At 38.4% G+C, this 23,170-nt stretch overlaps 1 protein-coding gene across 16 annotated transcripts in view; it reads left to right on the forward strand.

Annotated features, from left to right (window-relative positions):
• Positions 1–23,170, forward strand: part of TENM3 (teneurin transmembrane protein 3) — a 512,354-nt gene that overhangs the window by 340,481 nt on the left and 148,703 nt on the right. For 15 of the 16 annotated variants that reach the window (XM_065634158.1, XM_065634155.1, XM_065634160.1 and 12 more), the window contains one exon: positions 1,619–1,828. The exons of the other annotated variant lie outside the window; for it this stretch is intronic. In XM_065634158.1, coding sequence (XP_065490230.1) covers positions 1,619–1,828 — 210 coding nt within the window. The remainder of the gene's footprint in view (positions 1–1,618; positions 1,829–23,170) is intronic. 16 annotated transcript variants of the gene reach the window in all.

Below are 23,170 nucleotides of genomic sequence, written 5' to 3' on the forward strand. Positions count from 1 at the left end.
CTCCATCGAGAAATAACCACAAATCCAGGTTACTGAAGCAGGCAATGTAAAAAATCAAGGTGTAGCAAGAAAATGTGGTGGCATTTTATTTCGAACTTGAAAATGTGCCCACTCTCTACTTCCAAATTCCCAGGTTGGACCCTGTAAAATGTCATTTCACCATCCTTGTTATTTTCCTGGCTATAAACCTTGGGTTTCATACAGGAGTTAGTTAATGGAGTAATAGTAAGTGCTCACTTGCCTTCCAGAGCTAAACCTGAGTCTTATATTGATGATAATATATATTGTGCTGTTCACTACAAGAAGAGGTAAATGACGTGAAAGAATTAAGGAAAGAGTTTGTGGTGAGGCTGTTGCAAGTTTCTTTCCAAGGAAACCAATTGGTCAGGACGTAGCAACGTGTTTGAGAGATCTTTAGAATACTATGTGATGGGATAAACTGAATATGAAAGCGGGGGGGGAGGGAAACTTTAAAAATCAGCATGATTGTAGCAGTGTAAAAGGGAGAGGGAGGGAAAGTAATTCAAGGTATTGATGCCAATATGATTTGTTGTATTAAATACGGCATTGAGAGGTGCTGCACTTCTCCAGCATAAGTGTACTACGACGTACCATAAAAACAAATCACTACGTGATGAAAAAAACCTCTTCCTTTAACTTAAATTTAGATTTGTAGTTATGAATAGTATCTATGCAGGTTAATCTAATTTTTTTAACAGAAAGTGTGTAATAAAGCTACTTCATTTTCTGGTACAATTCCACACCTTCAGGCAACATAATACTTTATTCAAAACTAGTCCAGCAGATCTTTGCTGACTAAATACTATAAAAAGCCAATATATTCACAGGGTAAATCAAGTAACTCTATTAGTGGGTTTAATTGTTGTTTCATTGAAGGACTAAATGCATTGTTATGATATCCTAAAGCTTTATTTAAATCTTGTCTTCCTCGATGATACCTTTAAGATACTTTAAAGATGTAGAAATGGGATGTAGTCGTTATATATGCATGTTTTAAAACAACTCGTGCAGATGGACTGAAGTTTGACAGGTAAAATATTTTAATAGCTTTCAAATAGTATATGTATCTGAGAAACACCACTAAAAATTTAAATTCTTGTCAGAATAATTTGTATGGTAGAAATTTAGGGCTGCGAGGTTTCCCTGTGTGCATGAGCTTGGAAAACTCTTCCTCTTTCTTCGCTTGTCTGTATTATTTTCTTCTATAAGTAGATTTCAGACATGAGCCGTGTATTTCAGTATTTTTGTTCTGCTTAGAGGCTTGAAAAATAGAAAATACTGTATTTTCCAAATGGTTGTACAACAAATACTTCATTTCAGTTGGCACCTGTTCCTCTGTCATTCTATGTTGCAGAGACTTTGGAATTTCAGGTCGTGATAGGCACTGTCCATTGAAATAGCAAGTCTTGGCATTGTGTTATGTTTTCTAAAGCACTTAAACCAGTTTATTACTGGCAATTGTCATATTTTCTTTGTCCATGTCTTTTTATTGTTTGAAGTAGACTATTCACCTTTTGGTGATTCAAAAAATAAATGATTTGTTGTTCATGTGATATCTTGACCCATATTTTAAATTTTTTTTATTTTTTTTTCATAGGTCCTCCCATGCCATCCTCCTCATCTAGTCCATCAGTTACTGAACATTTACACTCCCCTCCTCCATCACCCAATCTCCATGAGAACCAGAGGTGGTTATTAAGTAATAATGCCAGCCAGCCAGTTCAGGACTCTGATACTGATGAGGACTATACTGCCAGCTCATATCTAGGACAGGCCGGTACTGTTTCAGTGTCTGTCCCAGGTCATGGTAAGAAGAGGACACTTTGTCCGTAGTTTGAATACCCTTTTATTTTCCATCCTTCTACAAAATTGCCTAATAAAAATTAAAGATATCAAAATGACTTTGTACTTTAAACTGATTTTCCTTTAAATGTCACAAATGATGTTTCTAATTTAAGCAAGAGTAGAAAGTAACTTCTAATATATCAAAGCTCATCTAAGTTATTTTAAAATGCAATACTTATATGAAGCAATAACCATTAATTATTTATAATGTAATGTCATTTGTGGGAAGTGACTAGCCTTTAGTTGTACTTCTTACAGGGTAGGCTGAAGTTGGTTGAACTGTGATGATGTTTGGCTTCAGAATAATATAAAAGCTATCTTTTATCACCTCATCAAGTTCAGCAGGTTCCAGCCATTCCTTTAGTTTCCTTGGGGCAGGACAAGAGAATTTGTACTTTACTGGATAGGGCACTCTTAGGTTGGTTGAGGAAAGAGATCTGGAGGAAGAGAGCCGTGTGGTGAGAGAAGACAACAGTGACTCCTGAGATGTATGTTTGTTTCCGTGTTTCTCTTCCTCCCAACCAGTATGAGTAACCAACAGGAGTGCCGTGTATTTGGAACACCAGCGCCCACTTAGACATCGTGACCTGAGAAACCACATTTTTACTTTTTTTTTTTTTTAACATAAAAAATAATAGCCACAGGATTCCATTTTTGTTGTATGATTGAACAGATTTTCTTGGGATAGGCAAACTGGAAGAATAATTTCTTAATTCACAGACCTTCCCGAGCAGACCAGCAAAGCTTGCAACAAGGCTTTTTGTTTTCAAAGAACCATTTCTGTCTTTTGCAAAGAGCTCTCCTACAGATGAACCACTAGAGGGGGTTTGGAGAAATATTTTCCTACAGATTGCACATCAGTTGGTTGGACGGAATTATTTTGCAGGGCAAAAACACTGACTTTGAGCTCTTCCTAGCTTTGAGTGCAACTTTGATGTGTCTAAAAGGCCAATGTGCTAAGAGCAGTTGTGTGTGTGAATTTGACAACCTTCTGTCCTTTTTCGCTTCCTTTTTCGCTTCCTTTTTCGCTTCCTTTTTCTCGTCCTTTCCTTTTTTTTTTTTTTTTTTTGGACCATGTTAGGGGCTTGGGCTAAGATCTTTAAAATTAACAACAATAACTTTATTTTTGCATGTTCAACTTGCTCAATATTTAATCTGTGAAGAACTCCAAAAAGCAGTAATATATTGTCATAATCAGAGTATGTTATGAAGATGTCTAGGAATATGCAATCTGTTAGAAAATGGATGCGTTGTCCAAATGGTAGCCTGGTTTAGTTCAATAAGTCAATACATTTAGATTACTGTGTCCACCAGCTGTTCATCTACAAATGAAAAATGCAAAAGCACAAACAAGCTGCTAAAAATTTTCAGTAGTTGAGATGAACTTCTTACACCTGCTAGCCTCTTAGGAAGCTACAGAGTGTTCATCATTCTTCTAGGTTTTAGCATTTTGCTGCTTCTGAAATTTTCAAGAGTTGCTTGTCAGTCTGAGTTGGCCAACCTTGAGGAATGTTCCTTTCACCCCAGACTAGCTAAATAATTTCAGCTGGTCCCATGACAAGTCCTTTTAGCAGGAGTAAGTACCCTTGTTTAGTTTTTGGTAACAAGCAGGACGGAAGTTAACACAGTGGTATATGTTGAGAGAGTTGTTCTTGGTAAGACTTTTGCTAAGCAGAGGGGAAACTCAGCATACTCTGTAAGTACGTGTTTATTTTCTGCTCCTCTGTCTCCTCCAGCTGTGCTCCTGTCTCCTCTATCTGCAGATGTGTGAAATTCGCCTCTTTAGGGTATATGTGCATTAGAAGGGCTTGCAGTTTTTGATTCCTACTGTTGAAGAATTAAACCAATGATATATATTACCACTCTCAATCTAGTAGCGCTGGTGGTCATATAATAGAGCTAGCGATCTTTCGTTCTCTCCACAAGATCAAACTTGTTTTTAGAAGTGCTTCAACTTGCTAACCACGGATACCGTATTTGTGATTGCTGTAATTTAAGTAGGGTTTGTTTGCTTTTCTGCTGGACAAGGAGAAGACCAGAGGGGTTCTGGTAGCAGGTTTCCATCCCTGCAGTCAGCTGCAGGATCAGGATTTGCACTACTTGAAGAAAGCATCCAGCACCTATCTGAATATTACTTGAAGTATCTACTTGATTTGCTTATGGTCGGTTTCTCGTTTCTTATACTGTTGGCCTATTGATATGGAAAAAATATGTTCATTGTAAAACAGGCAAGAGCAGAAGTTAATAATTAAGGTAATAATTTCTAAGTTAGCTACAACTTTCTTTTACTCCATGATTGGCATTGTTGTTTAGCCTTTTTACCAGTATGTGAGTCTCTCCAAATCTACCCTGGAAAGTAAAGATCATTTAATCATGGTCTTTGGTACAGTCTCATTTGAGTATTGTATTTTCTTTAGCTAAAATGGTAATTAATACAGTATGTGTAGCACTTTCACAGAAGGAAGGTTGGTTTTGGTTTTGTTGTTGTTGTTTGTTGTTGTTTGAGGGTTTGTTTGTTTGTTTTCCCCAGTTGTCTTTTTTGCATCTGGACGAATTAAGCTTTCCATGCTATCTGATGTTAACAGGCACAAAATAGCTCCAGTGTCATTTTCTGGACGACTTTGTCCAATGTTTATATTGGCAGAGGGTAGTTAATTTTATCAACTCCCTCAAAATTTAAAGCATCTGATTATGTATTTAGAATGATATTAATCTAAGCCTTTGGGTTTTATTAGTTTGTTAACCAATGGTAATTAGCTTTCATTTGAGGAATTAGCTGAAAGAGAAATGACAATTATAAAATCAGTTATCAAATGCTTACCGCATGAGAAGAAAAGGTCTTCATGGAGGTATTGCTAGTAGCTTTAAAAATTCAGATCAAGTGAAGACTGTTGTGGACAGTTTGCTGGGAATCATATCATTTGTCTAAAAGCAGTGTGTTAATATGTTGTAAAATTCAGAGGGAGATAAATTTTAGGACCAACAATCATGACAGTATTCCTTTACATAGCACCTACAATTCATTCTACTTGTTTTTCATCTTCTGCACATTGCAGATGAGTATACTGATTCTGTTCCATACATCAGCCTATTTGTCTACTAATTTCAGAACAATTTACTGGTTTTATTGTTTTTAGAAAGAAGAGTGAACTGGTTTATAAGAAACAGGGGCATCTGAATGTGTCTGCAGGGAAGAGGAACAGTTGTTTAAGCGAGAGGGAGAGTGAACTAGGAGCTGGGAGGGGAAGATTCTTGAATATGAGTGAAGTGGAGAGGGTTTCTTTATGTAGTAAAGTCTGCTTATGAACAACAGAAGTCATGTGAAGTCTGTATTTAAGCATCTTGATAAGCTGCTTTTTCCACCAGAATTTATAGGTTAGTCAGAATTTGGAGGGGCATTTATTGAAATTAGTAGTAGCTTATCTTTCAACAGAGACATATATTATAATAAGAAATACAGTGCTAAATTCTTAGCTTAGGCAGAAACTATGAGGAAAATATATAGTTAAATGTTAATGCTTACTACTGTCAGTGGAGATTAAGTGTCAATTAGAAATTCAAATTTGAGGATTCTTACCCCCTGAATTGGGAATGTTATGGCAGAACCATCAAACGCCAAATAGAGAAAGATACGTTTCACAGCAACATTTGTACAGTGTATTTGAACATTTAAGTTGTACAAGGTTCTCATGTTTCTTAAAAACAGTTTGCCATGATAGTTCATGTGATGGGGAGATCTGAAAGAATTTTCAATATGATATAAAATGTTTTTCAGTTGTCCTTGATCAAGGATCTGCCAGGTTATGCACAATAAACAAGATTTTTCTCCAGCCACATGGGAGCTGCAGATTGATGGGCTTTTCAGTTCAAAATGGCTAAGCTTTCCTGCAAGGTGAAAAAATTTGGGAATCTGGAACACAACTCTGAATTTCAATTTGTGAAAGAGAAAAAATAATCCAATAAGGCTGGTTGAATGATAACATACAAGAACTCTTCATATTCGGAGGTCTCATTGTAGGACATCTTACTCTACAGACACCAAATGCTCTGTGGCATAATTCTCCTAAAATATAATTTGAGGACTTCAGTTTATGATGACTCATAATTTGATGGGAGAGGTTATACAAAAGTATCTGTCATACAAAAATGATTACTATTTTTTCATATCACAATGTCAAGCAGCCGAAGCCAGAACCTTCTGCTTTTGTACAAGCACCTGAGAGAATACAGGCCAAATGCTCGAGCCTGGCAGCAGTAATGACCAGGTGCAACACATATACAAAGCACAAGTGTGAATTTTTTTAAAGGTTTGTTTGGGGTTTTTTTACATTTCACGTTTTCCCTCCAACTATCGTGTTTTCTTTTTCTGCATAGACATCTCAATGCATAACCACCACAACTAAGCGATCTGCAGTTTTCTTCTCTCCTTGCTTCTGCCTTTTCCTTCCCACCAAAACCAAATGAAATTGAAGTATATAATGGAAGTAAACACAGGGATTTGTCTTATAAGTTAGTGGAAGAGGCAAGTGACTTTAAGGTATCTTTTCCTCCTTTGCAGCCCTTGCACTTGCTCCCATGAGGGCAGGAAGAGGACAATGTGATTTCCTCCTTCGTGCCCCACTGGCTTGTGAGAAGGTTTGGAATAACCTGTGAATATTGAAAAGATGCACAGCAAATTAAATCAGTCCTAGCCAACATCTTGGAAGTACCTCCTATGACTTTCTGGCGGTCCTTCTTTAGTGCCTGCCAAATGCTTCCCAGTCCTTATTCCATCCCTGCTTTGCCATAGTTTTCCACAAGGGAAAGCGCATGAGCTACTGAACTAGAACTCAGCAGCCAGGCTGTTGCCTGCCATGTCATCAACAGTGTATTGGGGAACAAAAGGAGGAGGGGGAAAAGTGCTAGGGAAGAAGGAACCACAAACATGACGGCTTGAGATCGAATGCTTAAAAGCTGTTTGGGCCTTTTTTTGGTGAAGTATGAATTTGCTGTGTTTTCTCTCCATCATTCTGAGAACTGGTAGTTCATCCAAATTCCCTGGAAACTCTGTTGGTATCCACATGCCTTATTTTGATTGTAATCTTACACATTGTCTAATGAGATTTTTTTTTAGTCTCTTATCACATAATTCATGATAAATTATCTTTTGTCATTGATATATCAGTACATACAATTCGTCTTCAGGTCTGACTCTGGTCCTAAGGCATGTTGCTTGAAAAATGAATTCAGACCTGTTTGCTCTGAATAATTGGATCAAACCACGAGGAGTTGTGTCGAAGAACATCATGGGGATATACTCTAATCTTGGTTTTATTTAACATGATCATTAGTTCTATGGATGAAGGAGTAAAAATGGCACTAATAAAATTTCTTAATGATACTAAATAGTGAGAGTTCTGAGTGCCAACTGGGGACAAATTGTTAATAGAAAAGGACAAGGAAAGATCATTAATTTTATGGACAGAAACTAATAAAGTGAAATTAGAACTGAAAAATGTAAGCTGGCCTGAGATGCAGAATATTCAGGAAAAATCTGAGGAGAAACCTTGATAGAGACATGAATCTGTAACATGGTCTAACAAGGACAGTTTGAGATAGGTATACAAATACATCAGCAAAGAAGGAATCGTAGACATAGCATCAAAGAATTTGGGCCTCTTGCTTCAAAGTTCCTGTCAAATTCTCTTATTCATTTTAGAATTATTGCTGTTTATTCTACTGTTCAGATATATTTGGACGAAAACAATTAGGAGGTTGGAAGTATTAATGTATGGACATAGGTAAGGAGAATAAAACTTTGACTTGATACTTAGTCTAAACACTAATTAAGTGCTGACAATAACCCAATATGGAATGGAGCATGCTGTATACCATGTAGAGATACAATTAAAAGCAATAGAATGATATAAGAAAAGGCAAGATTTGGCATATTATCAGGAAAAACTCTCTTAACAGTGAACTGTATTAAGATATTTAAGTCTATCCCAAGGGAAGTGACAGAAGCTCTGTCACTCTGTAGCATGAACTTTAAGTAAAAGTGTCAGTCACACTGCTGAGAACAAACCTACATTCACTTAGGAGAAAGTGGACTGAGGTAACCTCCTGGAGCTTTCCTTACTAGTACCTTTGTGCATTTCAAATCAGGTATACGTGAGTTTGTAGTTTATAACAGAGATTATCATACTAAGGGATGGTGTGTTTTGCTGGGAGCGTGCACGTTGCAATGCATTGTCTGTTAAAAGGTAACAGAAAGCTACAATTTGTCTTGTAGCCCAGACTTCACTCTGAAATTGTCCACACCTTCCTCCATAAATCATTTGCGAAACAGCCGCTTTACCTTCCTACTTGCTGGACCACTATATATCCTGCAAAATTACAAAATAAGCTTGCTTGTTTTCAGTGAAAACTGCCAATGGCTTCTAGGCATGTGTATACTCATGTAAATATTTCATAAGCAAAAATGTTTGATACCCAGAGATTGAGAATGCCTGTGATGCTGAACAGAGGTATTTGACAAGCTTTCTGTAAATATGGAATAAGTTCGGGCTATAAAAATGCATGCTGACTTTTTTTCTGGGGCCAGAGACTGTTCTATTTCAGCCACTGTGTAGCACTGCTTGCAGGCTTCCTCGGTAGCTACAGAAGCACTTAATCTCTTGCAGTCAAAAATCAGACAATGCAGGAAGGCCAATATCCTTTAGGTACAGATGGACAAATATATGTCTTCCACATGCTTGGGGCAAATGTAGTTGCTTTAAAAACTTAAAAATCGTCTTGAATGCTAGCCAGTTTATTTTTGAGCCCCTTTTGATATTCGATTTAAATTTCATGAATGCATCTTTTTATCTTCTTTCATTGGTTTTTAAGCCAAGCTTCTGTCAACATTGTTCCCATAATGTACAAAAATGTACATTTGTTCATTTTAATTAAGCATTCAGTCTGTTTGCCAAGAGCAAATTACGGTTCCCCAATCTTGCCCTCACCCCTCCAAAATCAAATTTTGCAAAGTGGTGGGCAATTAGTTCTCATATCTGATTGTTTTAAGTGATGATTTTCTCTTAAAGATTTTTGTAGTTTTCAATCTCTGTTACTTAATAGAAGAGCCAAGACCAATTATTTCTCCTCAGATTGTGGCCTTTGTAGCTTTCAAAGAACAGTCTCCCCCACACCTCCTGTATCATTAGCTGCAAAATATCTTTCCAAAGATGATTTCGGCCTCTTCACAAATCGAAGGATTCAGAGTGACAAATTATCCGTCTTATACTCGAATGCATGCCAGATGGGACAACCTGCCAACTGTGTATCGTACTGCGGATATGATCTGATGTAGAGACATTTCCTCCCCTCCTCCCTTCTTCATCAAAAATCATACTACAAAAAATCGTGCAAGTTAAAATCTGTGAAGATAAATTGATTCTGAAATACGGTGAAATATGAAAGCAGAATATAGTTACGTCGAAGGAAAAAAGCTGCATCTAAACATTAGAACATTTAAACTGAACAAACATGTACCTGGCACTATAGATGAACGTGAGTCAAAAATGCGTTCCTTCCCTGCTTGCCAGTTCTTGCACACAAATCGTTTCCTTTGACTAGCTTGATTATAGAACAGACATTCCTAATTGCAAGATAAGGAGCTTTAATTTAAATTCTGTTGCACTTTGTTAACAGGAGAATCCTGAAGTCACAGTCAGGAACAATATACATATATTTATGTATATATGTATATATATATATATACATAAATTTATGGTAGAAGATAATTTGTAATACGGAAGGTAAAAGAAGAAGGAAACAGTCACACAGAGAGTTTATTTTCATTATAAATTACAAACCTGAAGACTTTACCCAGCTACTGCTTAGGCTGACTTCCAGAGATACAGTGTGCAAGCACACAACAAATATTAGTAAGTTGTGTGAGGCCAGGATCAGATGCAAGTGTCTCACATCATCACGTTAAACTGGTATTGATGATTTTTTGTTATTTTATTTCACAGAAAGGTCTCATATTTTAACTCCATATCACAATACAGTGGTTTTTTAAGCCTTATTTAGGAAGAGAGGACTGAGCATCTTAGACATGCCCCCATTTGTTCATCACTCAGTGGCAATAGCCTGAACTTACAGTTTTACAGGCCCTTCTTATCAGCTCTAATGCTCAATGAGCCTTGATAGCTTTGAGGAAACTAAAGTTCTTCCAGAAATATAGAATGATTTGAAGGCTGTGAGGTTTTGATAAAATCTTGATTTTTTTTTTTGGTTTTTTTAAATCTTCTGGTTTCTTAGTCTTGAGGCTGCTCTCTCATTGGGGGTTTTTCTTAAACAAAACAAAACAAAAAAGTGTGTTTTCTCCAGCTGTGAATGCTTACTCATTTCATTTTTTGTTTGTTTAAGAAGGAATAAAATTAGTTATGTAGTCATGGTCATAGTAAGAAACTGATGTTTTGGAGAGCAGTAAATGTGTACCAAGTTGGTACGTTTTAGTAAGGGTAACTGTGCTCTATCCTGTCCTGTTGATCTTGGAAACATTTCTTCCTTCAGTTGGGATTGAGTCTTTAGTTACCACTGAAGAAAAAGAACTGTACAAATACATAAAATACCTGATTTATTCCTTAGTTCGGCTGAACGCTGATGATTTCTAGGGCCCGACTGTGCTTCTGAGGAAAGCCAGATTGCTGTTGGATTATATGGAAGTTGATAGCGGTGATTAATACAGGAGTAAAGTCACTGTAATGCAACTGCAACACACATTTTATAGTGTTGAAAAAGTCACTGTATGAAAAAAATGGAGCATTTGACAAAAGTAAAAAATCTGGTTTGTCTTCTTATTGGCTTTTGGCTCACACTCGAACTCTGTTCTGGCTACCTGCAGGTTGGAGGATGATGTTTTAGTGCTTTAAACATGCTGCTTGCTGGAAGAAAATGGGACTATTGGAAATTCTGCTGGCAGATGCTTGTCACAGTCTTTCGTAGGAGAAATACTGAGGTTTTTGCACTTGAGTCTCTAAGCAAAAAATAAATAGGCGTGCATTTGGATGATTGTGAGAACAGAGCTTATTTCAAAGTTACTTTGAAAAGTAGAAGGCTAAATGCCTGGCACTTTTAATTTAACATCCTTTATCTTTTTAAGTATTATCAATGATTTTAAAAGCTTACGCACTATGCTTAAAGCATAATTTCTCTGCTCTTCTAGCTTATACACAAAAGATCTCTCCATTTAGTATCTTCCTTTGTCTGGACGTAGCACTGACATGAATTTCTTTGTCACTAACCTATTAGGAGTACACAGGAGTAGTAACCCTGTATTTTAAGGATGCAGAAATCTGACTAGAAGGCACATCAGCCTTCCTCTCTCATGCAAGGCCAAGGATTGCTATTGTCAGATGCAGTGGGCATGAAAGCAGCAATTTTACAGCACAAAAACTCCAATAACATTTACTGCGGTTGGCTGGGATTGCAATGCACACAGGCATTGCTCAGTCTTGGTTGCTTAAGCACCAGCTTCCCTTGGCTTTTTGCCAGCCTGTGCGCTCCAAAGAGACAAGTCCTTTAAGGGGAAAGAGTTTTCCTTGTAACTTGCTGTGGGGTAAACAGACCATTCAGGCATAGTTTATTGCATTACATACTCGACTATGCATACTGGAATGTAGCAAAGTAATTGCTAGAATTATTTTAATCGTTAGAATTCATAGGTATGAGAGATGTTCTCTGAGCCAGGAGGAAAAAAAAAATATGTAAAGATGTTTCTGTCTGCTAAGTTGCTGATCATTTATTACAAAGGACTAAAAATATTCTCTCCATGGGAATTCTGTATGTTTACACTAGTATCCGTGCTATGGTTACAGAAAACTGAATTAATTTGCCTACTTATTGCTATGCTTCTCTTGAAGATAAATCCCATAACAGTTAGCAGCAAGTTACAGTGTCAAAGAACAGCTCTGTATATGTAACAGGAGTATTTTGTTGTCATTTAAAAAAACCCCTCAGTTTGGAAATAACATAGGTACAGGGTAGTTGCAAATTAAACGGAAGTCAGATACTCTAAATTCTGCCATCAGTCCAACTCATCTTTGTTTTGATAGGCACTCTGTTTTGCAGTAATCAGCAGTTAACTTATCCCATCATTGCCATAACCTGGAGACTCCACGTGAAATATTCTCTTAAATATTATTTTATATGCATTTTAAAGCTTTAATTTAACACTGCAGTGCCTATTCAAACAAGATATAATAGAATTTTTTTGTACAAAAACATATGATAGCTGAATGTACGGAAGGCTGACTTGGCTATCACTGGGTACAAAATATCAGCTGCTGTTTGAATCTTTTACTTGATTTTGTTGCTAGTAGTTGGTGTAAGGGGGCTTGTTCTGTTCATTCTTAAATCCAAAGACCGCAAGGGGTTTTTTGTTGCATGCTCCCTTCATTCTCCTCAGTGATGACCTACAGTGTGTTCAGGAAAGGTTTTAAATCCTGTCTGTGGTATTTCTTGAGTTTCTGGCTTACTTTCTGGTAGCTTGTCCTTTGTTGAGCAGTGAAAAGGCGAGGATAGGGGTGACCTTGCACCCCTCTCTGCATATGCCAGCACCGAAAATGCTTCAGAAAGCAAGTGAAGCACTTCTAATGAATTGCGCTTTTGATTCTTTGAATCCGCACAGCAACTCCATCAGTTTTTTACAGCTGGACTCTTGCTGTAATTGCTACTGGGATGAGATGCACAACATGGGGTTTTGGAGCTAAGTACTTACATTGTTTTGCTGGCCAAATGTATATAGCATAGTGGAAGCAACAGACTTCATGAAATTCACACTTGTATATCTTCTTGTTCTTCACCCATTTCCGACATGCTGCTGATTTGCCAGCAGGCACTCTAGATGGGGATGATAAAAATGGAAAAGCTGAAAGATAGTTTCTTAAAGCAGCAGTACATTAGTAAAGAAGTTGCTCGTGATTATGAATGTGTGCTAAGTGTCCAAAGGTCTGGTTTTCATTAATTAAAATTAATTTTTACTGGTACTGAAAAATTAGAAAGAAACACTTCAGACATGAGAATGTAAAGTAATGCTCAGATAAAAAGTATCCACAGATAGAAACAATAATTGGTCCCTTGTAAGCTTCAATTTCCAAGTCCTTTAGATCTTATATGTCTCCAGGTATGCATAATTTCTGGCATATTTACCTGGCTAATTCAAAGACAATACTTCTTTCTCGAGTCATTATGGTACATTTTTCAAGAGATACGATAGAAAGTTGTTACTTACGCCCTGTAATGTATAGTTCTCAAAATTCATTGCAGTATTTTTCTTCAGATGCCCTTCCTGATCTTTTTCCTCAAGGCCTTTAATCAGTGGCTTGTAATATGGAATATTGTTCTGTTTGTTTACCGTTGTGTATGAATAACTCAAAATAATTGGCATCAGAATGCTCCACACTATCATGTATTATGGATCTCAAGTTGGTATGGAGCTCAAGTTGGATTACTTATTTTAATCTAGTCTCCCGTTTAAAAGTCTTTGTTGTCTCCCCTAATTGTAGTGAATTCTGACTACTGTGTGCCTAAGCCAGTAAACCCAAAGGCAGAGAGGGAGGTTGGGTTAGATATTTTTAAAACTCCTTTCTAGCTTCCAGAAGGCCCTCTAGAATAAACTGCTTTGCAAGCCTTCTGGCACAAGAGGCCCTGAGGAACATTCCCAGGCCGGGTGGAGGAATCAGCCAGTGTACTTGCATTGTTTTGAGCCTGAAAGGGAAATTCTTCTCTCCCCTATTACAGTTATTTATACTGGTAGCTAGGCATTAAAATGCCTAGTATTGTAGAGAAAGACCAGCAGAATAATAGCCAAGTAAAACAGCACAGCCTGTCCAGGGTTATCCAGTTGTTTGATTAGTAGTAATACTCAAATCAAAATTTCTGTTAAATAAATTTTTCATGGAATCATTTTGCTTGGAAGAGACCCGTAAAATCATCGAGTCCAACTGTAACCTAACCCTATCACTAAACTGTGTCTCTAAGAACCTCAACTATATGTCTTTTGAGCACCTTCGAGGATCGTCACTCAACCACCTTCCTGGGCAGCCTGTTCCAGTGCTTCACAAACCTTTGTGTGAAGAAAATTTTCCTAACATCCAATCTGAACCTTCTCTGGTGCAACTTGATGCCATTTCTTCTCTTCCTCTCGTCCTATCACTTGCTACTTGGGCGAAGAGCCCAACACCCTCCATGCACAACCTCCTTTCAGGTAGCTGTAGACGGCGATAAGGTCTCCCCTTAGCCTCCTTTTCTCCAGGCTGAACAGCCCCAGCTCCCTCAGCCGGTCCTCATCAGACTTGTGCTCCAGGCCCCTCACCAGCTTTGTTGCCCTCCTATCTAGAAGTTCTTTTGATTCAGTCTTGAACTTTGGATGCAGCTTTCCTTCCTTACCATATAATATTTTTTAATGAATGTAGCCACAACAGACCAGATTTATTTTTTTCCCCCTCTTCGTGTGTGGAAAATTCCTTAAGAGTTAAAATGCAAGCTAAACTTGCTTAACTTGAGCATTTTAACCACACATTTCTAGAAGTAAGTTCTCTGTAGTACTAGTTTTGTGCTAGGGAAGTTGGGGAAACTTTTATATCCTTCATGCATGCTTTAGCAATGTTGCTGTTCTTGTATGGTGTTCTGCCCCAGGTTTAATCTGTTCTGTCATATCTTAAAGGGGTAGACAGTCACTATGAATTTTACACCTGGAATTTTAAAATAGCAGGTATTTATGTATGTATTTTGGAGTGATGGATAGAATGCTGCTTCCACTAACAGTTCAAGAAATGTGAAGGCAGGAAGAAAATCCAGAGAATGATTAAAAGATTTTCAGCTTTTGGGGTTTTTTTTTGCATATGGCTAGTAGTATAGAGGTTTCTCTGACATTGATCTAGAAATTTTTAAAAAGTGAATACTAAATAGTCTATAATCACCGCACTAGCCTTTCATCTTAGTGATGATGGTTGGTGACTCTCAGTTTACACAAGTGCAAATAAAGGCTTAAAACCTAGCAGAATTAAGTTGTAGTTAATGCATGCTTATGTTTCTGATTCTTGTTACTGTACTCTCCTGATTACAACAGAACTTCAAACATATTTAAAGAAACGTGAGAAGTATACTCCTGTGGTTACAAAGGCTTGAACAATTCAGTGACGTCTGCAGAAGGCCTTTGGGAAAAGCTCTTGAAGCTCATGAAGTATGGGAACCTCAGGATTCAGCGCTCTTTCGCTGCCTCATCAGTGCTGCTCTAATTCTGTTTGGCTCCTTGGGAGATTTTGAGTAGCAGGGAAAAAAATAGTTGCAGGTCCAATATTTCCTCCACTCACAAACATGCTCTCTGCTGACATAAGTATCAGACAGCTGCTTTGCTGTGATTTCTGTCTCCAAGAGCAAAGCTCTGCTGCTGCCTCGTAGGTTAATTGTAAAGTGGTGTGCTGTTTCCATTGCACTGTCTGAATCTCGGGAGGGAAAGACGTTGCCATTTGCCATATCTGTCTGTTAATAGTGACTATGAGATACAAGAAAAGCCAAGTGGTGATGCATCAGAACCTCTAATTTTGAATCCACAGAAGGCACTAGAAAATTAGATCCCTTTTGTTTGCTGTATTCATTGTTTACCATGGTATGAATGATGGTTTCCATTGCTACGTGACTGCTGTGGCATGTCAGCAGGCATCATAAGTGCAGTTCCCCCATGTGGAAAAGTAAATGAATGAATAACGGAGACTGCTCATCCGCCACCCTGTATCAATTTCTGGTGGTTTCAAATGTTCAGATCTCTTATGGAGAGGCAGACATTAATACCTTCTTCCACTAGGAGTATATGCAACTGATTAGGGGGCTTTTTTTCTGATACCACCCCTCATCTTGGAAAAATAGGTGTTATTTCCGGGCTTGTTCTGAGCCTAACTGCTGGTAGCCACCTTGAGGCAAGCCCGGGAAGAGGTAAGCGTAGATGAAAAGGTAGATATCATCCTGGATTCGTCTGCCCTTACCTCCATCCCTGATGACTCATCTTTTTAATGTTCCTTAAGCAGTCAAAAGTGCAGAGGAATGCCATGTAGTCTAATGTACGATACAACAGATGCAAACAGGACGAGCCTTTTGCTCCCTGAAGTGATCTGTATGCATGGACGTGATTTTTTTGCCTTTTCCTTACCATTCTTTGGTTTCTTTTTTTTTTCCTGTTGTTTTGTCTTTGTTGTAATCCTTCCCAGCCTTTATGTGTGCTCTTTTAATTTTGTCCTTTCCCTCTTTTCGCCTTTTCCCCTTTGAAGGCTTCTTTTTTTTATTAAGTCCTTTAACCTATATTCGACCATACCATGCCACTCCATCCCACTTCCGACTTTCTCTTTTATCCTTTTTTCTCTTTCCTAATAGACTTTTCATATCATTCTCTCCTTGTTCAGGCTTTCTACCTCCCTTTACTCATTCCCTTTCTTGTTCTCTCCACGGGACAGGTATATCTCATGAAAAGGTGCTTTGTTCAGAATGTATCTGCCTTGGGGCAGCTATTTAATGAAAAACTCAGCTTTCCATCCCATGCTCCTCTCCCTCTGAAGCCCTATGCAATAAATGCCAATTACAGTCTTACATAATTAAAATAACTATGTTGTATTTCTTAATATTAGTGTCTTCATATTAAAGGAATGGAATGCCATGCAGCGTGTATGTTTTTCAAAACAAAACAAAATTATGCTTCTAATCCATATTACATCCCTCATTATCCAGAATTTTCTTTAACCCCTTTTTTTTGTGTTCTGAAAATATTCCAGCCATCTGTAGAAGGGTCACCAAAACCACAAACATGAACTCTTATAAGAAGTCTAGCTTCTTTATAATTGGGGATGAAAACTAACATCCTGCCTGCTTCTGATCCCACTTACGCTCTTGCGGCAGGGAAGCTGTTAGAAGGGATGAAAATTGATCAAAAAAAACCCCAGCAGACTTTTCTCTTGATGGCTGCTGTGGTTATTGGGGGAATTTGCAGTTGCAGAGAGGACAATGGGAGATAAAGATACAGACAAGTATCAGTCTCAGGTGGTTTTAACAGTGCAGGAAAATCTTAACCTTTTGGGTGCTGGGCTACTTGTACTGCCCCAGGGAACGGAGATATTCCTGGGTACCTTAATATCCTTATAAGAGGATTAAAAGCAGAAATGAAGGAGATGTTGGTACCGGTAACGGCACTGATTTCCTGAAATGTGACCACTTTTGCTATAGAGAGTAGCTGATTTCAGACTTCTTGGTGAGATGCTCCCACTTAACCCGAAATGCCACAGTCTTTAATGTGTGGGTTTGATATCAAGTGGCTCTTTACACTGACTGTGCAAAAGTGAAGATCTGGATTTGTGCTTTTCCCCAACCATTTTCTCCATCTTTTATTTCCACTTTATACAGTTTCGTATCCCTGCTCATAATACACAGTATTGTGCAAATGACTAGATTTTAAGTAGTTGAAACTAACAGCTGGTATAGAAATGAATGTTTTAGAATAAGGATATCTTTTTTTTCCTCAGAATTTTGTTAATGTTATTAGATGATATTTTAAAAGTCAGATTTTTAACAGACAAAAGTCAAGTTTGGAACTGCAGATTTCTCTGAAGAGATTAATCATATAAGCGGATGATTGAAAACAGTTTTAGGAACTGTGTTCTCGGTAGTGTTTTGTGCTCAGGTAGTCCCATTAGAGAAAGTATTTTTGTTCAAGAGGTGACAGGCAGTCAGCAAGTAGGACTTCAACAGCATTGCTCTCTGTAAAAGACTGCTTTTTGCCTACGTGGAAGGATCATAATATTAGTGGCATCAGGGTATGATTGCAGTGGCACTGACACGTTTGTGCCTACATGTGAGATGAATGATTAATTGATGGACAAAGGATAAAGAGAGTTTAGATGTGCTGCGAAAAACAGGATTTTATCTAGTGCATGGAAGCTTTTATGAAAAATTACTGTGTGTAGACGCACAGCCTTGGTAACTCCCACATTGCATGTGAGATCAAACCTGAGAGTCCTTCTGGAGCGGAGGAGCTATGTATCTCCTCAGAGAAAGCTCGGTAGGTAATTTCGCCCAGCGATTGTTTCAATAGTTGTGCTCCCAGCACCCTAACGAGTCGCCCAGCAGCATCTGAGTGGGCCTGACGTGCCTTCCCGTCCGCTCCGGGACACACGCTGCCCTCGGCCGCGTACCCTCCGCGCAGGAGGATGGCAGCCCTGCAGAGCAGCCTCTGCCTGGGCTGCTGGTTTCCGAAGGGCTTCTGAGCGGTCAGAGGGAATTAGCCGGCATCGCGAGTCAGAGCAGATGAATGTCCGTGGCACAGATGACCGATCCCAGGATTTCTGCCAGTAGTGTGGTTGGGACCAGTCTACTTTAAAGGAAAGAAAATAGTTCTGAGGCACCCTGGAACATGGTCCGAAAAAAAACCCACAGCATTGCTCTTTGAAGCAAATTGAAAAAACAGGACAGCTGCTGCTTTTATGTCCTGGGACAGAAGTTCTTCTTGGGTGCCTTCATCCTTCCCTTGTCAAGTCTTTTACTCTTTTGAACATCCTTCACCATTCTTTCTTAGGTGTTCTTTAATTCTCTTGTATGCTAGCAGAAACATCTTTGACACGTCTGAGTGGTTGTCTCTACACATTGTGCTTCCCCTCCCCGCCCCGATACTGGCATTTTTAAGGGATTTCATTGCCTAGAGGCTATTATTTCTCAAGGAGGAGGGGAATATTGGAATGTTTAAGTTGCTTTTCTCAAAGCACAAGGAAAAGAACTTTTTTTTTTCCTTCGTCTCCTGTCATTTTAGAAACTTGTGAGAGTTTAGCTTATGATTATGTTATCAGTTTGTCAGTCTAGGAATTTCTCAATCATATTTCTCAACCATATGTTCAGGATATCATTATTACATGTATGGTCAATAAGATACTGTGTAACAGAACAATGAATTACCCAGGGTAGAGAGATTTACAAACAATCACATAAAGAAATGAAAAAAAAAAAGAGTGGGTTTCATATTTGGTATGATAATACTTCAAACCTGTGTATTCCTTTATTTTTTTTAATTACAGATAGTTTCTTTTGTTGTTTTCATACTCAGCATGTGGGAACGATACACTAACTCTGTAGAAGAAACTACCTTGTAAATGAAACACCTTTACGAGGAAGTAATTTCCATTCATTAATACAACACTCTGAACTGATTAATGAGACCAATATAATTTTATATTTCAGAAGTAATAGATTGAGTTATTTTTTTTCTAAACTGTTTGTATTTTATTGGCTGTTTATTTTCTATTACATTACTTTTCAGATTTATGGAAGGTACTTGTAATTATCATATCCTTCATTTGATGCAATGAATATATTTTACTGGACAGCTTTATGCATTCAGTGTTACATTATTTTTTTTTCTGCAGCTGAAGACCTCTTTCCTAATTATGCTTATGCGTATAGTTGGTTATTGAAGTTTTGGTTTTGCTTTTGTGTTTTGAGGTGTTTTTCCAAGCTGCTCTGAATTTTGTGTTTACATCTCAGACATGTGCAATGCAGGACTAAGTCCATGATTTTACAAGTTACAAGTCTAAAACAAGCTCTTATTAGCTACTCTTGCAGTTCTGAAGACTGCAACTTATCATTGTACCTTATATCTGCAATTGAATTTTAAATAATAGCTTCTAGGTCAATACCCACTAGGTGTTAGTACAGAAGCAAAATGTTCATGGAAACTTTTCCAAACTATGGATTGAAATTTCCATAGTACCTGTATTCTGCTAAGAGAAAGGGCAGGAAAAGAATACTTTTCTGCCTGGGGCTTTTGTGCTTACATGCCATGGAGATAGAAGGTGTATACAAATTTAACTTTGTCGTTTATAGCAACCACTTTGGTTTTTGTCTAAACCCAGTGATTTTAAAACATCATTGCAGGAGTCATTTTCCTCTTGCAGGTAATAAACATGCCACATCCTTAAAAGACAAAGTGTGAGACGTAGCTGTAATTGCTCAGTTTTGGTGCCAAGAATAAGTGGTTTGAAGAAAGCTTAGCACCCTTATCCCTAGGGAGGCAACACCAGACACAGTAACTTCTCACTTAAGTTCTAGTAAACAGCAAAGACATGTCACAAGTATAATGGATATTCATAAAGTAATATCAAAATGTACTTCTGACACATATTTATATATTTTATTAACAGTAATTTTGTATGCATATGCACAAATACCTATAGTGCAAAGTATTCGTATTCCAGGAGCTGTAACAGTGCTGCAAATATCAAAGGCAACATTAATTATTCCGTAAGAGGTAAGAGTAGCTGCCTTTCCTAGTGCCACATACTCCTCGATGTGTTCCTGTTTAAGGGCAAAAGAAACTAATTGATAAACACTGAGGGTGCTCTTTAAGTGGGGAGAAACCCCTCTGCATAGAAACTAGTTTGCCATTCCCTCTTGCTCTGTGTGCACAAATCAAAAGACTCAAAACACATCTCTCTGTTTAGTGAAAGTTGTTTCTGATCTAGAAGAGGCACACACCAACTGGGATTGACCTTTATGGCATGTGTACCAGTAACCAGAACTCCTCTGGTTTTATCAGGAAACTATTAAAATGTTCATTGAGACTACTGGTATTAGCAAAAGCCCTGGCCATTAATGACCTGAGCGCTAACTCTAGGGGGAGTAAATCTGGCATCTTTGCCTATGTTCAGCAAAGATCTGTACCAACTGGAATATCCGGAGAGTTTATCACGTAGGGGGAGTTCACACATGCCGTTGTACACAAACCTAATGAGTTGACTGGCTGGGAGCATGAAAACTGATAGGAGATTAGCTGGACATGTAACTGTTACAGAAAACCACACTGGCATGAGCAGCAGTGCATCAGTCATCGAATTTCTTTCTTGGGATTTGCTAGGAAAGAGTTAGCATCATTTCTCACTTCAGTATATGAGTCACTTATTTTGATGGCCCAAGCAATTTATTTTCATCTGTATTCTCGTAGGACGAGGAATATTCAGGAATGCCCCCATGGCCTACATTTGGGTGAGGACTGAATACAAACAGTCGTAAACAGGACTCATGCCTCTAGCAGATATGATGTTTTTCTGCAACTTTGTGCAGACGTGATAAACAGAAATCAACTGGCATTTACTTAAAGAAGGTACAAGGGTCCTACTGGAAAGAAACAGTGAAGAAGATTTATGTCAGGTGTCTGAGCTTGAATGAAGCATGGAGCCCAGGGACATTGCAAGTGCCTTTCTTTTGTATGCTTTGCTACCAGTCTGACCCCTTGGTTATTGTCAGAGCTAGTCAAAAACGGGGCATGCTCATCCATGTAGCTGACTGTTGGCCAAGGGCAGATGTGTTGCATTCCAGCAGCCATAGCCAGGTGGGTTCCAGAACAATTGTATCCATCATCTTTCATGGGATGAGGGCTTGAGTTTCTGCTTGTGTCTAGACTTCCAGCATTTTGAGGTCTGACTGGTAGCTGGGTAGGTATTTTGAAGAGAAATTATTCCTTGCCTTTTTTGGCAAGTCCTGTACAGTTGGAAAAGGTTCTCAATATAAATTGCTGAATGTGAAAATTCTTCAGATTTTCCATTTCTTTAAAGAAGAGCATATAATACTTGTAGCATGCCATGAAGAAGTCCATATTTACCAAAATTCATTAGGAGGTCTTCACCCAAACTTTACTGAGAGCTATACAATATTTTGGAATCTAGGCTTGAACTTTGTACTGTTACAGAAGAATATTGCCATGCAAGCATCCTATTTTGTAATTGTTGCAGCAAACTCTAAAATAGCTCTTAGCCTCTGTTAAGTATCTCAGTGGTATTTAGAAATTTGCAAAGTCTTGAGGCTATTTACAAAGTCAGGGTTTTACTATTAAAGATTCAAAAAATTTAAAAGAGCGGTTTGATTCAATGATTATTATTAAATGGTAGCAACTGAAAGAGGAAAACTTGGAACCAAAACGTACCCATTTAAAAACAAATATTCACACATACAGGGCTTTACACTGTCTTTATTGCCAGTTTAGGCTACACAGTTAATCAGTGCTTCTGTTACCTTGAAAATCTGTCTGCTTGCTGTTGTAAATAACTTGCTCTTGCTGGTGGAGTTGCTGACAACTACCCTGTTTCCCCAAAAATAAGACAGGATCTTATATTAATTTTTGCTCCAAAAGATGCTTACTTTTTACATGTATAGCTGCCTGGACACTATTCAAATTGACTTTTAAAATGAACTGTAACTAGGGCTTATTTTTGGAGTAGGGCTTATATTTTGAGCATCCTCAAAAATCCTGGAAAATCCTGCTAGGGCTTATTTTTGGGGTAGGTCTTATTTTCGGGAAAACAGGGTATTTAGACTTTCAGCTATCAGAAGTGCTACTAAATGTCTGTGTTTGTGGCTTCAAAAAGGACTGGATTCTGAGGTAATTTTTGTAGCTAGCATACCTCAAAGTCTTCATTGTTTGCCTGTATTTATTTTATTTAGATGAGTAATTCCAAAGTGTGAACCTCTCTAATAGATTTAATTCACTTGAGACCATAAAGTAACCTGGTAGCTTTTGCTGAAAATGTTACCTTGATGGTGAGGTTGATTTTTCTTTGTGGAAGACAGAACGTTGTCCTGTAAAGCCATGTGTAACCTGTGAAACCTCGCGCCTTGGAGAGGGATGCACACGTGAAGTTTTCACACTTACACCTGCATGGAGCCAGGGAAATTGGGCTGCAGGGATCGGGTGGGATGAGTTCCATGCACTTCCCCACCCACAGACTCTCTCTGTGGAAAAGCGGTGGAAACTCAACCCATATCAGAAAAAATCTGATATTCTTAATATCCCCTCCCATTCCCCACATTGGCAGTGGCGAGGGGTCGCCCCTCAGCAGAACACAAAGCGTACCCTTCGTCCTTCTCTCTGCAAACACAGTGATCTGTGTGCTCTCCATTGTAAACGCAATTGGAGGGCAGAGGACCTTTAGTCACCTCTGCCATACCTGGTCAAGTATCACCTATAGAACATCTTTCATCTGAAGAGCAGCGAAGAGCTGTTGGGTACGTAATTGATTCCTGCAGCCCCTCTGCTTTGGCAGGTATCATTAACCAGCCTCAGTGGGGACACCGCTGGGCATACAAAGGTTCTCGCTTGCTTCTGATCATGCCACAAGCCGCTGGCTGTGCCAGAGATTAAAAAAAAAAAAAAGAGAGATTTTCTGATTTACTCTGCTGCGGTCTTAACCACGAGACAATTCCCCCTCCTGAAATGTTTGTTTTCAGCTCCCGGTAGTAGTGATAAAAGCGT

This window comes from Caloenas nicobarica, chromosome 4, assembly GCF_036013445.1.
Source record: "Caloenas nicobarica isolate bCalNic1 chromosome 4, bCalNic1.hap1, whole genome shotgun sequence".
Classification (NCBI taxonomy): Eukaryota; Metazoa; Chordata; class Aves; order Columbiformes; family Columbidae; genus Caloenas; species Caloenas nicobarica.